The 15,724-nt window shown below is 39.0% G+C and overlaps 1 protein-coding gene across 2 annotated transcripts in view; it reads right to left on the bottom strand.

The window, feature by feature from the left end:
* LOC111857542 (GDNF family receptor alpha-2) overlaps nucleotides 1-15,724 on the bottom strand; it is a 66,807-nt gene that overhangs the window by 42,282 nt on the left and 8,801 nt on the right. For both annotated transcript variants that reach the window (XM_023838512.2, XM_023838513.2), the window contains exon 3: nucleotides 4,453-4,536. In XM_023838512.2, the coding sequence (XP_023694280.1) occupies nucleotides 4,453-4,536 (84 nt within the window). The remainder of the gene's footprint in view (nucleotides 1-4,452; nucleotides 4,537-15,724) is intronic.

Below are 15,724 nucleotides of genomic sequence, written 5' to 3'. Positions count from 1 at the left end.
CATTTGTCTTTGTGAAGGAATACAAAGATTTGCATTGTATAGTCTTTTACACAATAATTTCATTAGTCATTATCTCAAAAGAAAGTTAAATGATTTTTTCTATTTTTCCCCAATCTATAACTGTTATCAAAATTGATTGTACAAACAGCAAACATACTGAAATATAGATACACAATTTAAACATTTATATCACACATTAAATTATGTAACTTTCCAACTGAGGTCACACTTGAAGAATGACTCCATTACGGACATTAATGTGCCAGAGAGTGATAATAAAATCCAAAATAATTCTAGTTAATATATAGTTTGACTAAGCAGTATAATGTGGAAAAAATCCTATCTAAAAATACATCCCCTTATTTTTATGGCCTCATGCAAGATTGGCCTTTCCCACAAAACAGCCATATCACGACCAGTGTGACCGAAATAAAAGTCACTGTCACAGATGTATATGCACAATTGCAAAATGAGAATTACTCTACTACAAAGGGTTGGTGTTGCTAAAGCCCAGTTCATCATTACTTTTGCAGCATTAGTTGGGCAGCGAAGGGACAGTAGTGGCCTAATGGTTAAGGAACTGTTCTTGTGATTGAAAGGTTGCTGGTTTGAATCCCTAACCAGCAAGATATCACTGTTATACACTGCTCCCTGGGTGCTAAATAATAGTTGTCCTCTGCTGTGTCACGTATGGGTTAAAATGCAGAGGACACATTTTGTTGTTGTGTGCCGGAGCATGTCAACAATGATAATTCATCGCTATTAATTTGATAGCATCTACTGCAAGTGTTATTCCAACCAGCTACATTTAGATATACAGCTTTGTTTCTAGGCTTACAGCTCTTCGAATGTACTGTAGGTTTTTGAATTTTTTTAATAAGCAGCTGGTATGAATCTCACAATCACATGCACAATTAGCATTTAGCACATATGCGCATACTCATGCAATATGAGGATTCTTCAACTGAACAACCGCCTCTTCGAATCACTCATTAAATATGTTCACCCATCCATTAGCTTGAGAGAATGCAGGTGTTAGGTTCGACAAAGAAATCTGATTGGCATGCTACATAGAAAAAAACATTAAACTAAAGACAATGTAATGAACAATATTAATCACAGTATGACAGTGCATGGAAAAGTAAAGGTATTTTAATAATATCCATGCTTTGATTTAGTTTGTATCGCTAGTTTCATTTTATAAATTCTTGCTGGCCTGCTGAATTTGCACGTCTTTTTAGTATTTCAGATATGTAGGATGTTTTCTGCCATTCTGAATGATCGATTCTGTCCTGCTAACAAATTACCAACTTACATGTGTATTAAAAAATTGTAAGGCTGTGCTTCATCGAGTGGCTGTTTGTTTGTTTGTCTTTGCTATAATTACGTTTATTCTGAGGTAGGCCTACCAGAAGTACTCGAACAAAACATCAAAACAGTGCATGAATCTGATCTGGATTTAAAATGCAAGACACGATGCCCTTTGATGAATTCACACAACAATAATATTTTGGCATTTTATTCCTTAATGAAAAGCTAAGCACTTTACACTGCACATTTTTTCCAGGTAAATGTGATTAACCACAGCAGCTCATTTCCCTCATCTCTCCATTATTTGCCATTATTTCACTACAGTAAATAAAACTAGATGCTGTTGGAACGACAACAGTGTATTTAGGTTACTCTTTAATCATGACAGGTTAATTTGCTATAAATGTCATATTTTCATTTGAAGAAAATTAATATATACTATTGATGTTACGAAAAGTTATTTGTAGTGACAATTATATAATTTCCATTCAAAATATCATAGCACTACTGATTATCTCTGCAACAGGCATGAATTCCAGGCCAAATTTGATTTATAAAAGGATTGGGAAAAAAATAACACCATTGTCCAATTAATTGAATAAAAAAAAAAAACGAATACACTTGTATTGAATGTCTTCAAGGAACAAGGCCTGCTGTCCATACTTTATACTTATAGGCCCAAAGCTGTAAAAGCAGAAATCCAGTAGAGCTGCTGTTGTTAATTAGATACGCAATAAGATTTATTATTATAATTAAACACTTCCTATTGCCCGTATACCTAAAATGTATACGTCAATAACTGCAATGCCAGATTTGTCAATATTGTTAATTTATTACTTGGTCTTTAATTACATATAAATATGTTTTTATAAATATAATATTACTATTGTGTCTTGTAAAATCCTGTCTGTTTGCCAGTTTATATTGTCTGGAATTATCAGGCAGGGCTAGCTGGTTTCTGCCTAAGAGTGCCTGTATATTGCATCAAAGGAAACTGGAAATCATTAGGGGATAAATGCATGAACATATTCGAAAGCAAATTTATTTTCTCCCACCTCACGGCTGTCTGCCTTGACAAGCTCTGAACTTGACAATATCTTTGTAAGCATATTCCCCCCAATAAGATATTTATACATTCAAATCGTATCTGTTTTCATGAGAAATCCTCAAAAAGAAAACAAAACAACAACAACAATAATAATAATAATAATAATAATAATAACAATAATAATAATAATAACAACGACAACAACAATAATAATAACAATAATCATAATTACAATAATAAACCAGGTTTTGTATGCAGGTCTTTATTATATATTTTCTCATTTTATAAATTATACGTTGCAAAAATATGCTTCTGGTGAACAACATTTTCCAGATGCGAGGCTTGAATAACACTGTGTGTGTATTTTAAATGTAATCTGCTGAGAGGAAGCCTGAGCCAGACTTTAAGAGCCCATGCCATAGTTGGTGTACATCTCCAACAGCCCGTGCCGTAGTTGGTGTACATCTCCAACAGCCCGTGCCGTAGTTGGTGTACATCTCCAACAGCCCGTGCCGTAGTTAGTGTACATCTCCAACAGCCCATGCCGTAGTTGGAGTACATCTCCAACAGCCCGTGCCGTAGTTAGTGTACATCTCCAACAGCCCATGCCGTAGTTGGAGTACATCTCCAACAGCCCATGCCATAGTTAGCCACAATGCTGCACTGTTAGAGATTTGGCTGGACCTGCCCACAGCATTGATGGTAGCATCATTTCAAGCAGCTGCCAGCATCATTTCAAGCAGCACCTGCTGAGCTGGGCCCATTCAGAGCGTCTCCCACCCTGCAACACCCCCCCCCCCCTCCCCCAACAACCTCGTTCAAGCTTCTGTCATCTTCACCTCAGGCTTCTCTCCTCCTCTCTTCTGCTCTTTCTGCTGGCCGTACTCATCACGTAAAGGGAGGCTGTGGGGTCACATGTCCTGCAGTCCCCACATCTGCTTACTCGTGTCCTCCCCCTCTTAGGCTAAAACCAGTGAATTAGCTCCTTCTAGGTGGTAAGGAAATGAACATTCCCTTAATAGACACTTTCCTTTCTCAGCTGGGATTTCCAGCAGACCACTGGTTCTTACAGAACAACATAGTGGATCCCCAAAGGAGGATTCTATTCTTCCATGGGTTGTATGAACCTGCCGCATTGAGATTCCTAGTGGCTATTGATTGTTGTTGACTAAAGCAACTGGACTTGTGATAAATTTTAATGAAAACACACAGGAGCTGTTCTACTGAGAAATAATATAACTACTGATACAACCGTTGGGAAAACAAAGGGTTCTGCTTAGTTCTAAGCCAGGAAACGGAATGGTCTGTTTTTAGATGGCAGACAGTAATGATTCAAAATCAGTGACTAAAATTTCAAATGACCACTGTTCAGCCTATTAGCATTCAGTCTCACCTATTTTTTTCATATCACTGCAATCATTTTATTGATTTTTGAACCTTTTGATCAGTGTACCTCAATATATGAATTAAACAGATCCATTATCAAAATGTGTTCTCTAATATCAGAAAATATTCTCACTATTCTCACTGGTGTGCCATAGAAAAAAAAGCTTTATACAGAAACAATTAGAACTAAGAAGAATCTACAGAAGAAAAGATTCTTCATAAAATAAAAAGCATCCTTAAAAATAAATTCTTAAGGATGTGAAACCTTTATCATGTCATTAAAGTATTTCCAAATCCTATCTTGATATTGATAGTTAGAAACCTGCAAGTAATATTTAATATTTGCTGCTTCAAATATTGGTGGACCACATAAAATCTGTTTCTCTTCATACATTAATTGTTATTACAAAGGAAACTGAAATGACACTACTTCATTTTTCATAATGTCATAAACTTCAGTATTGATCAAAGTACCTATAAATACAATAGTAATATGTACAGGACCTGTATATCTCATTTACATTTCTTGATTGATTCTTGAACATGTGAACAGAATAAAGCATGGCTTTGGTTCAATATGAAATTATAAACAACCTTCTGAAAGTGAAAATCTTGATAATGCTGTGAGTTCAGGCTGCACTAGGAATTGATTTATCAAAGGGATCAATCATTACTTAAGGCAGCCTGGCTAAAACAACACTTCTTACCTGAGATAATGGATGCCAGTCGAAACACATCAGAATGCTGGATTGTCATTGGCTCATACGGAGAGGTTTCATAAAACTCCTCTCCTGTGTGGGGAAAAAAAACATGTATCAGCGAATGTTTACCAATGCATAAGACCTTTTAGCCTGCTTTAATTGCTGCTCAATTAGCTAATATGCATGTGTCCAGCCATCTTCTAATGGCTTATTCTGGTCGGTGATGTTCTGAGACAGGCAGCTAACATCTTTTCAGAAAACATCTGGTCCTGGCAGATCACGATTTGGGAAAAGCAGCCCTGAGTCAGAAGGGAGGAGGTCTTGTTTTGGTTAATCACAAATTATCTGGCAGCACCACATCTCCCAACCACCCCCCCTCACCCCCCCCCACCCCCGCCCCAACCAACCCACGTCTCGGTGCTGCTAATCCAGTACTCAGAAGTCACAGCCGCTCTTGCAGGACACAGAACAATCTTTTTCGTTTGTAAATGTTCTGCATTTTCAGTTTGACAGAAGTATATCATAGGTAAGGAGAGGAAAAAATGCCTCCCAAAGGAATGTTACCGCAGGAAATTTTATATACAATGGATGAAATCCGAAGAAATTTGTTAACAAAAAGTATAGTCTGCAGAAAGAGTTGCTGTATGTTGCTCCTGTTTTCAGATTTCATCATGCATTGATACAGTCCTTAACAACAAAGCTATGAAAAGTTAATGAAATAGGACAGAGTATCCATCAGTCTGTACCAGGTACATTGTGCCCAGAAATCATTCCGAATTAGTCAGTTATAATCAATTGTTCAATAACCAATAAATAAGGGATAGACTCGAGGTGCCTGAGCACCTGCCTCTTGCACCTGAACGATTGAAAGTGGCTAATTTTCATGTTTTTAATGCTCCCTTCGATAACTGACGATCACACAAAATGTGAAAACTCACCAAAGGGGATAATCTCTCATGTCACGCAAAATTTACCCCCCTAACCCTCCTGCCCCGGCAGCAAAATTTACTGTCCCCTCCCAGAGATGCCCCATGGAGTCTGTGCACCTCACTGAAATGAGTTTATTTATTTATTTGGTTCTTAAATCTGACTGTTTCAACAGGCAGGGGGTTAATGGAATATAGGCCTATGAATGACAATGTTTGATATATTCCTCTACGCTCATAACATATACTTCTTATGAGCATATGATTATCTGAGGTAGTGCCTGACATGAAGTTTGTGGTGTGAAATTATCTGTAGTTGACACTTTTGAAGAAAAAGAAGTAGGTGAGCTATTATCGAGTGTCAAATGCTATTGCTGGCTATAGGAGATGTATGGAAAAAAGTTAGACTTGCAATCATATCCATACTTTCCTTTGGGTTAAAGCTTATTTTAACTGTTCTGTGCAAGACAGATTTCTGTACGTGTTCATGGGCCCATCACTGCCTTACTGGCTTCAACTGCAGACAGCAGCAGATAATGTCTAGTTTGTGATTTGCTGGTCATTGTGTAAGTTGTTTACTTCATCCTTGTAGAATAAAAGAAAATTATAGTCTCTTCGGTTGCATACGAACATTTGAGTAACATCAGTACAACATGCTGATGTACTGTGTGCCAGTGATTTGCTTCTTTTTCTTTCCTAGGATGAATCCTTTTTCTTACCCACTTGTCATTTTTTAACCCACTAAACTCACTACCCTGTTAGCAGGCAAACCATAAATGGCTCTTAGTTAAAAAAAAAAGCTGACTCTCTCTGGCTGTTACGTAGTGTTTTTTTTTCTAATTTTAATTTAGTTTGCTCTTCAATTGCCGTGGCATGGTGTTGCAGTGGTGCAGTGGTTAGCTGTGTGTGGAGTTTGCATGTTCTCCCCATGTCATCGCGGGGTTTCCTCTAGGTGCTCTGGTTCTCCCCCACAGTCCAAAAACATGCTGAGGTTAATTGGAGTTACTGTACCAATTTGCCTATGTGAGTGTGCCCTGCTCTAGATTGTTCCTTGCCCTGTGCCCAGAGGTGCCGTAGACTCTGGGCCCCCTGCAATCCCCAATAAGACAAGCAGTTACAGGAGATGGAAGTCTTTTCAAACAGATATCTTCAAAGTGTTGCCACTCGTTAGTTTGTAATTAGAAATAAATGTTTTTATAAATCACTCAAGGTACAGTACTTGTCAAATCATTGTCCTCAGCAGGAAAATATGCACAAAAACGGGTTGAATTAGCTGTGATAATTCAACCTGTATTTGTGATTTGCTCTGTGGCTTTCCGTTGTCTCCGTTAATCAAGATCAAGGCTACCAGTCTCAATATTGTAGATAATTTCTTTATTACCATAACTAAGGTAGCAGATGCTTACTTTGGACTTGTAATGCTCAGGTACAAGGGGAGGAGGAGCCCTTATAATCAAATACTGAATGGGTAAAAACTTTAGATACCATATATCAATTCAGCAAATAAAGCAAAACGGAAAAAGAAAATGCAGACCGAAACAAATTAGCTCATAAGATAACTGAAGGAGTACGGATTCAGCATAGCCTTGTGTCCGAGTCTTCCACTCATGAGCCGCTGCATCAGCCCCGAGAAATACTGTATGACTTGGTTTTGGAACTAGTCCAATATTTTATGAAGGACGTCCATGACAGAGTTAGCTGGCATGCTGTTGTACTTCCACATACCTGGATCTGTTAGTTTTCTCGCCAGGACCAACGAAGCACTTGCGGTTTGATGGGCAGCTGACGTTTTTGATCGCACACCCACCTCCCACCACGCTAAGTCAGGATCCAGTCACCACGGTGATTTTGGCAGATGACTGTTCGTCAACCGTAAGCGCACACTTAGCCCTCACCACCGGTTTCTCCTCTCCTTCCGTACCCTAGAACGCCTAGCCATCGCTCTGTAGGTGCAGCAGCTGGCATGAGATACGCCTTAATTTGATTTACGAGTATTGCGTGATGAGCGGTTTGAAAACAGGACAGCTATCGCAGGGCGCTCGCGTGCCATTTATGAGCCGGCGCATTTAATGCGCTTGGTCTGCATTGCCTTGCTATCAGTGCTGTGCTACTGTTTTTATCTGAAATATAATAACCATTTTTTATTAACTTCTTATCTCTGAGACCTTATTTTCAGCTCTCAGCCCATTTTTTTTTTTTGCCACTGTGCCGGCTGCCGTCGCAACAGGCTGCTGGCGCTGATGGTATCGCTGGGAGATGGAGGCTATTTTCAAGAGCCGCGGGAAGCCCAGCCCAGAGATTGCAGCCCCGCTCGCTCCTCTCACGTCCACACCTTTGTCTGCCTGCACCTCTCACCTCTTTGCCTGGCTGGTAGGCGTTCTGAGACAAGGTGCTGTTTGTCTGCCAGTGGTGGGGGCTTAGACATTTAGCAGAAGCTGCTGAAATATTCTTCAGATCTTTTTAAATGTCGTTGAAGAGTAAAACAGTAACAACTGCTCTCTTTCTGTTTAAATTACAACTGATTACATTTCATGAATAGGATAATTAAATCAGTCTAATACATCTAAGCCTAATGATTGGAATTTTATATAAACATTATTCATTCTTAGTAAATTGTGCAATATACACAAAAACGTACATTTTAATTTTTTTAAATTACTTTGTGATTGTTTTTTATGGCCAATAATTCAGCTGTTGATGTGGTCCATTCATCCTCCTCATAGCTAATCCAGCACAGGATGTCAGCGAGCCTGGAGCCGTCCCCAGCAAACACAGACAGCCCAGCAGGGGGCGCTGTGGATGAGTTGCCAGTCCATCATAGTACACAAATTCAGACACATTATGAACGATTTAAAGATAATTAAAATAAACCATACACTTTTTAAAACCTTGATCAGAAACCAGAGTATCTGGAGAAAACCTATGCACAGGCACACACACACACACACACACACACACACACACACACACATTATGTAACCATATCTTTGTGTGGATTCTTCATTCATCTCTGTGGGCATAACCCTAATCCACTCTATGACAACCATAACCCCTACCCTGCCCTAACACAATGTAATACATACATGCCCCCCCCCCCCCCACAGAACCAGAGTCTTGGGTGGGAATGAAACACATAACCCTGAATGTGTCAAGCTAACCACTGAGCTACACTGTCACTTCACTGAGGAGTAAAAAAAAAAAAAACTGAATGGGACATTCTTTGGAAACTTATAATCTCCAGTAAAAGGCAAATAAGTGTGAAAGAAAGACCTTGAGACCTGAAAAGTACGTGGCACACCAGGAGGAGTCTGGACTGTGTCAGGAGATGCAAGACATTTAGTGAACAAAAGAGGTTTAACTGACCTAAATGGGAGCAGAGAAATAAAAGGAGAGAGTGTGAGGGGTCAAAACAAGACGGCAAGAAGGGGGAAGGACATGGGCAGACAGGAGCGACATCAATGACCGGACTGGGGCTGACGAGACAAACAGGAACTTATATACTAAAGCTAATGAGGGGTAACAAGCAACAGGCGCGGCTCATGGGGGCACGTTAGGGAGGCGGACATGACGGGCAAGACGTAACAGACTGATGGGGCAAACTACAGTAATAACCAAATCTGTTTTACTCTGGGCACTTTGTGTAAAAAAGGATCAAGTACTATTAATATGATATAATTTCAATAATATTATTATATATAATAATAATATTATTATTGCTGTTCTTTCCTACAGTGATTATTACAAGACTATCATTCTTGTTAACAAGTTCCAAAAAGCAAAACAGAAGTTCTAGATATAACCCATAAGAGAAATGTTATGTGTTCAAGATGTTGCAAATACAGTCAGCCCTCGTGCATTCACGCTTCGTGATTCACGAATTCACAGATCCAAGAAAATTACATGTACAAGTTTCCTTGATGTATTTTATTGAATTGTACCTTTGTTATGTATATGACTTCTGCCAATAAGTTTACAGTCCCGTTCGTTTACTCATTTTACCTTACTCTGAATGCAAAACAAAACGGCAGCCAATGCCGTGTTCTATGAATTAGTAGGAGTAACATTAGTATACTATACTGTAAATGTGCTAGTGTGACAAATATGTGTTAGGCGATACTGTACTCTATTTTTCCATCAAACTGTTTTTTTTTTAAAAGGTAATGTATTAAGCAAACTTGTAAATCAAATTAAAGTGTTTTGGGAGCATGACGGTCATATTTAGGGTTTAAACTATAGAAATAAGCACATATTACCATTTTTAGTGACTATCAAACATCCGCGAATCTTTCTCATTCATGACGGGTTCTGGAACCTAACCTCGCGAATGTCCGAGGTCTGACTGTACATATCTGCAGTTAGTTAGGTATTGTTATATGTACTGAAACGGACTTGTGGATTGTATGAACCTGACTGAATGGCAGATTCAAGGTCATTAACTCTTTCATGGGTGCTGTTATCCGAGATTTCGGTTTTCTGTTTTACAAACACAATTCATTAAACATTTACTGCACACATTTCCTCTCCATATGCGTCAGCTGGACTCCACTGCAATACTTAAACCACCTCAGAAATCATCTGTTTAAGCTAGCTTTTTCACTTTCCTCACCCTCGTTACTATTTCTCTCTAAACCTGCACTTTTGTATTGCTGTTTTATATCACTGTTTATCTGATTTACAATGATATTTATTTTCTGTTAGGTGACCTTGACTGTGTTGAAAGGCACCCTTAATAAAATGTACTACTACTACAACAAAATTTCCTTCCTCGGATGCTACTTTCTCTTGAAATGTCTGACATCAGTCGTCCTCATGCTCAGCGGCAGCTGTGTGTCTGCCCTATCTGTCCTGCAGCAGCCATATCTGTCCTGCAGCAGCCATACCCGTCCTGCGGCAGCCATACCCGTCCTGCAGCAGTCATACCTGTCCTGCGGCAGCCATACCCGTCCTGCGGCAGCCATACCCCTTAGGAGGCTGAGGCTGCTGACCAAACCCGGGCTCCAGCCTCTCTCAGTGCACACGCCGCTAAGTGTACATGCCAGTGCTGCGACGGCTCACAAGAGAGCGGCACAACCGCGGGCCCTGCGGCCCACTGAGGACCTAAGAGTAACGCGATAGCTCTCTTCACTTTACTAATATGTAGGAGTCTATTAAATGTTCCAGGACTTAAGCACCTTGGGATTCATTAGACTGATAATAAAAGTGGGGGGAGCAGCTCTGACACCTATAAGCTACTTTTATTTGGCTTATACTTAAAAGAAGGATCTGTTCTTTCTTCAACAACGCTTTGCTTTCACATAGTATTAAACCATGCACCATACCATGCAGAGACATGGAAAATCATTTAACCTGGGGGTGGATAGGGATAGAATCGAGGGAACGCAAACTACAGCCATGAAAAATAAAGATGCTCCTTGGGCAGACCAAGAAAAAGGAACTGAGTCTGGATGTGTCAGGGATGGAAGCGATCAGCTGTCTGTATCTGGGACTGAGCTGAGTGAGTGTTCCAGGTCACAGGAAATGGTGAAAAAACAATTTATACAAATCATGGAATGAAGGGATGAAGGACTATAATCAATCCTGAAAAACTCCAGTCTCTCAGCCCTCCTTTGCCTCCCCCGTCCATACAGTAGCTACATTCTGCTTTCACTGACATTACTTTATAAATCTTGCGCAACATTCAATCTTACATACTACTGTAGCACAAGTTAATCTTTATCATAATGCGTCAGTAATTGCAGACGTACAGTACAAAACAGGCCTTCGCAAACCCACTGGAAGAAATTTAGAGTCTAATGGAACTTCATTTATTGATGCAATTTTATTTGGTACGTTGGATCCAAACCAGCAGGACAGCGGTAATGGGAGAAATGAACAGAAAGCAAGCATAAGATTCCAAGGACTGGCTGATTCATTTCTTATGAATACAGCTAATAAGGTCTTCTCCCTTCACCAAACACGGTTTAACAGAAAAGCAGTATGCCCCATTCAAAGTGCAGCCAATACATTTGCTTCACAGACTGAAAAACCAGTGCAGCTTCTGTTAAATGTTGTAAGTTAGAGGACTTTAACTGACCCTTGGTATGCAAACATTTCTCTACCTTGACTTTTACGCAACTTGACAGATAAATAATTAGAATGTAGCCTGTAGTTCTTAAATCAGGAGTTTGTTCAGTGAAATTCAGTGTCAACTTTAAGGCATGTTGTGCACATTTAAATATACAGGCAAGGATTCATGCATTGTTCCAGTGCCATGGAAACACAAATTGTCACTCAAAATCACATATTCCAAGGAAAGTGAAGACACACAAACAAATCAGCAGGATGCTGCCATACAATGACAGCTCATTTTATATACTGTAACATAGCACATGTTCCCATGACTTATATACTAGAAGAAACTTGTTGCTTTGTACTCGTATCGCAATGTGAAGCTTTCTGACATAATTTACATGCTGCTTTGTTAATTATAATGTAATCATTGGTAGCAGAACAATTACTTGATGTATTGCCTCAATGGGGGAATGTTAATCACTGCATTCTTCATTGGAGAACCTCTGTGTGATTTATTACATCTGCAGAAGCTAATGAACTTGGCGGCATCAAGTCTTTTGAGCATACCTCTTGTTTTAGCACACGTTTGCCAAAGCACAGGCTGATACACAATAAACAGTATGATTCAGTCCATGCTGCTTCTAGAGCTGTTTATGAATTGAATATTAATTTAGCTGCTAAACGCTTACGCTCCGTGGTGAAAAACAGACATTTTTTCTTCAAAATGGAAGCCACTTCTAGCCAATTACTTTGTTGATTTATTAAGTGGGTTAAAATTAATGCTTACAGACAGAACACCAGACACAATGGACATAATCAATCACAATTCCAGTTCTGAAAGGATTAACACCTCTTGCAGAATTTTTTTTTAAAAAGTACAATTCCAAGATGTTACACTGAGGTAATGAATATGGCAACTAATCTTTGAAAATGGAGGAGACGTATGACAAGATAGCTTTATGACAGTGTCCTCACAAATTCGTATTAACTGTAGGATCAAAGCAGTGCTGCAGAAATGTATTTGAGACCTTGGAAGCTCCATGTTAATATGACGCAATTCCACTGTAGCCTTTAGGGATGGAGCCACCTGAGGTGTTTGTTGAATCTCTTTAATTGTATAATCAGTCTCAAGCAGGTGCTTTTAAAAAGTCTAATGTCCAAAGGAAATATACTACCGTGACAATATCATCACATTTAAAGGCCGTGTTTGTTAAATGAGAAGAAAACAGAACATACACTGATGAGCTCCATACACAGCAGGCCTTGATGCCCTGCGCGCTGTGACGCGTTACTCCTGCGACCGTCATCAAAATGTTCTGTTACGGTATTTGTACCACAGTAGCCCTTCTGTTGGTTCGTTTCAGATGGGACAGCCTTTCGTTCACCTTCCGCAATCAACACGTTAACTACGAGTACCGAATGTTAGTTTGCCATCTAATATATCCCACACTTTGTCACCGTTTGTACTAGATAGTCAACCTTATTCACTTCATGTGGGGGTGGTCATGATGTTTTGGCTCATCGATGTATTCACTGAATGAATCCATATATCATCATCCTCAAGACAGGCTTTATGTGCTTGATGTAAATAAATCATATGTGTTGCATTCTCAGCTTCTGCCAAATGCAGGTCACAGTAAAGACCTGCCTGGTCTCCAGAAGATGGAATACCAAATAAGGATGGAGGAATGTAAGAAATGCAGTACAATGTGTGTATATAAATGCTAAGGAACATCTTTTTGGATACACTGGATTTAACTGAATAAATAAAATTTAATTATAAAAATGAGACCATGATCTTCGCCTCAAAAGAGTCATAAATATTTCCAAGATAAGATAATGAATTGCTTCAATTAGACATGTTTAGTTAGAATTTTTGTGGAACAAAGAGTTAATTCATATAATAATTGGCAAATTTTATGACCACAACTTTAATATCTTTCAAGCTGCATAACTGGAGATACTTTGTATTAGGAAAATAGACACATCGGGTTCCCATACATGTCAATTGATAGAAATTACTGGTGCAATGATGCACAGCATAAAAATGCACTGTTTTTTTTTGGAGTGTTTAGAAAATAAACTGTTAACTGTGTGTATACATCCATTGCTGTGTATCCCAGGAAAGACAGGGAACAAAACAGGTGTGAAAGGAAAGCCACTTCTCGCAAACAGACAGTTAAATGATGTATCCTTTATTCACATACGTACCCAGAAGCCCTCTCTGAGCAGACTCAGGGAACGCTACTGAGTACAGACCTTCAATAAAACTTGGATCAGAGTGTGATTAAACAACAGGATGTGTGACAGTGGTCAGATAGCTATTCACACCTTCTTGTCTAAGGCCCAGGAGGGAGTACTGCAGGTGTAGCACCATTTTGACCCTTTGGAAGCTGGGACTAGGTAGATCATCTACATCCCAAGAAATGAAGTAACCAGAACAGGAGTGACAATACACAGATGACAAACTTCCCAGAGACCAAAAACATATATTTTATTCCGCTTCCACACATGGGACACCTTGGAATGGATGACAGGGCGTCTCCATCTAAGGGCTCACACATAGCCATATACAGCAGGCAATTTAGAGATCCTGATGTATCTGCAAGAATGAGGAAACCCACGTGTAGACATGGAGAACATGCAAACTCACCTTATAGTAGATTTATTTTTGTTTATATCATACCTTGCAACTGAAAAGGTGTAGTTTCGAAAATGTCTTTATGCCTTAACTGTGGTCAAAGGCTGATTTCTGATATACCTTGTAATAAGCAGTTTTGTAACTAAGGATAAACTCTTGTGCAAATAATGCCCAATTCTCTGAAACTGATTACATTTATGAGCACTGCTTTTCACACTTTCCTTTTGTTTTAGAGTTACTAATTTCAGCACCACAGTTACAATTTTGAAAACTAATAAATACTGATATACGAATGGACTGTAATTACCAAGTTTGAATTTACCAGTCATTTCTATGTCCCATTGTCTGTTTTAAAGTGGATATAATTTTAATTAAAAAAAAAACACAATTACTCGTCCCTTTTTCTACTCAGGGCTAATTAGAATTCCGGAATGATTGGTGAGTGAACTATATCATTAATCAGCCTTTCTGTGCTCAACACATTCCAGTTAATTTAATTTTACTGGGCTGATACTCAATTTCCTCCCTTAGGAATATAATCCATTCCTTACTCAAGGAGTTTGTGGTTGCTTTAGATAATTGGGTCGCATATGTGAGGAACAGCTTGTAAGCTCATCACTTTTTTGTTAACGATAATGATAAACATTAAATGAATAAATGTTACATTTTTATGCTGTTTTTTGTTTAGAGTACACAAATATAATAGTAATTCAATGCATTTCCAAATCACAATCTTTGAACGGCTTTTTATAGACATCCTATGTACATTGCCCCTTCCAATGTGGATTCCTGGTTCAGAGAGGTCTCTAATTCTGAATTTTAGCTTAAGCTTAAGTAATTGTATGTGTGTGTGTGTAAATTGAGAGTTCAAACACACACACGTTTGTAATTATATCTTTGTGTGGACTCTTCATTCATTTCTTTGTGGAAAACTCTAATCCCAACATGATGACCTTAACCCCTACCCAGCCCTAACCTTAACCATAAGTAACCTAACAGAATACAAGACTTTTAGCACTTTTTATTATTTGGTTGCATTCATAGATCTTTGTGGGCACCTGAAAAATGGTCCCCACAACGTCAAAATAACAGCTTTTTATCACATTGTGGGGGACATTTGGTCTCCACAATGTAATATAAAATGAATACACACGCGCGCGCACACACACACTTTTTTCATCCTGAGATTAATTCTGAGAATTCCTCCACACGTATAGCTTTGGTTTCCTGAGCTGTTGTCTTGGAAACTGACTCTCACCACTTAGAAATTGTCTTAGTGGAATTGTGCTTATAAACATTTGCTAGGACGACGTAATGCTTCAGAAAACCATGTTAGCTTGCTCTGTAGTACATACATGTGTGCCATGATGATTCATGGTTAGTGCTGTTACCTCAGATCTCCAGGGCTGAAGGCTGGAGTCCCACCCCTGGTTTTGAATGTGTGCAATTTCAGCTCTGCAGGTTGGCACTCAGGTTGTTAGTTAAATCCTTTGGTCAGGACCACTGGGCCCTGGAGCAAAGTTCTCTCAATTGTATGTCACTTTGAATAAAATCATCTTCTAAATACATAAACAAACATCCTATCTTTTATTTTGCTTGTTTGAACATGGTCATGGGCACGTGTGTGGAATTGGTATAGATAATAATTGTATTGACCCCA

This window comes from Paramormyrops kingsleyae, chromosome 2 (assembly GCF_048594095.1).
Source record: "Paramormyrops kingsleyae isolate MSU_618 chromosome 2, PKINGS_0.4, whole genome shotgun sequence".
Lineage (NCBI taxonomy): Eukaryota > Metazoa > Chordata > Actinopteri > Osteoglossiformes > Mormyridae > Paramormyrops > Paramormyrops kingsleyae.
The sequence above is the reverse complement of the archived record's forward strand: the minus strand, read 5'-3'. Positions and strand labels throughout refer to the sequence as shown.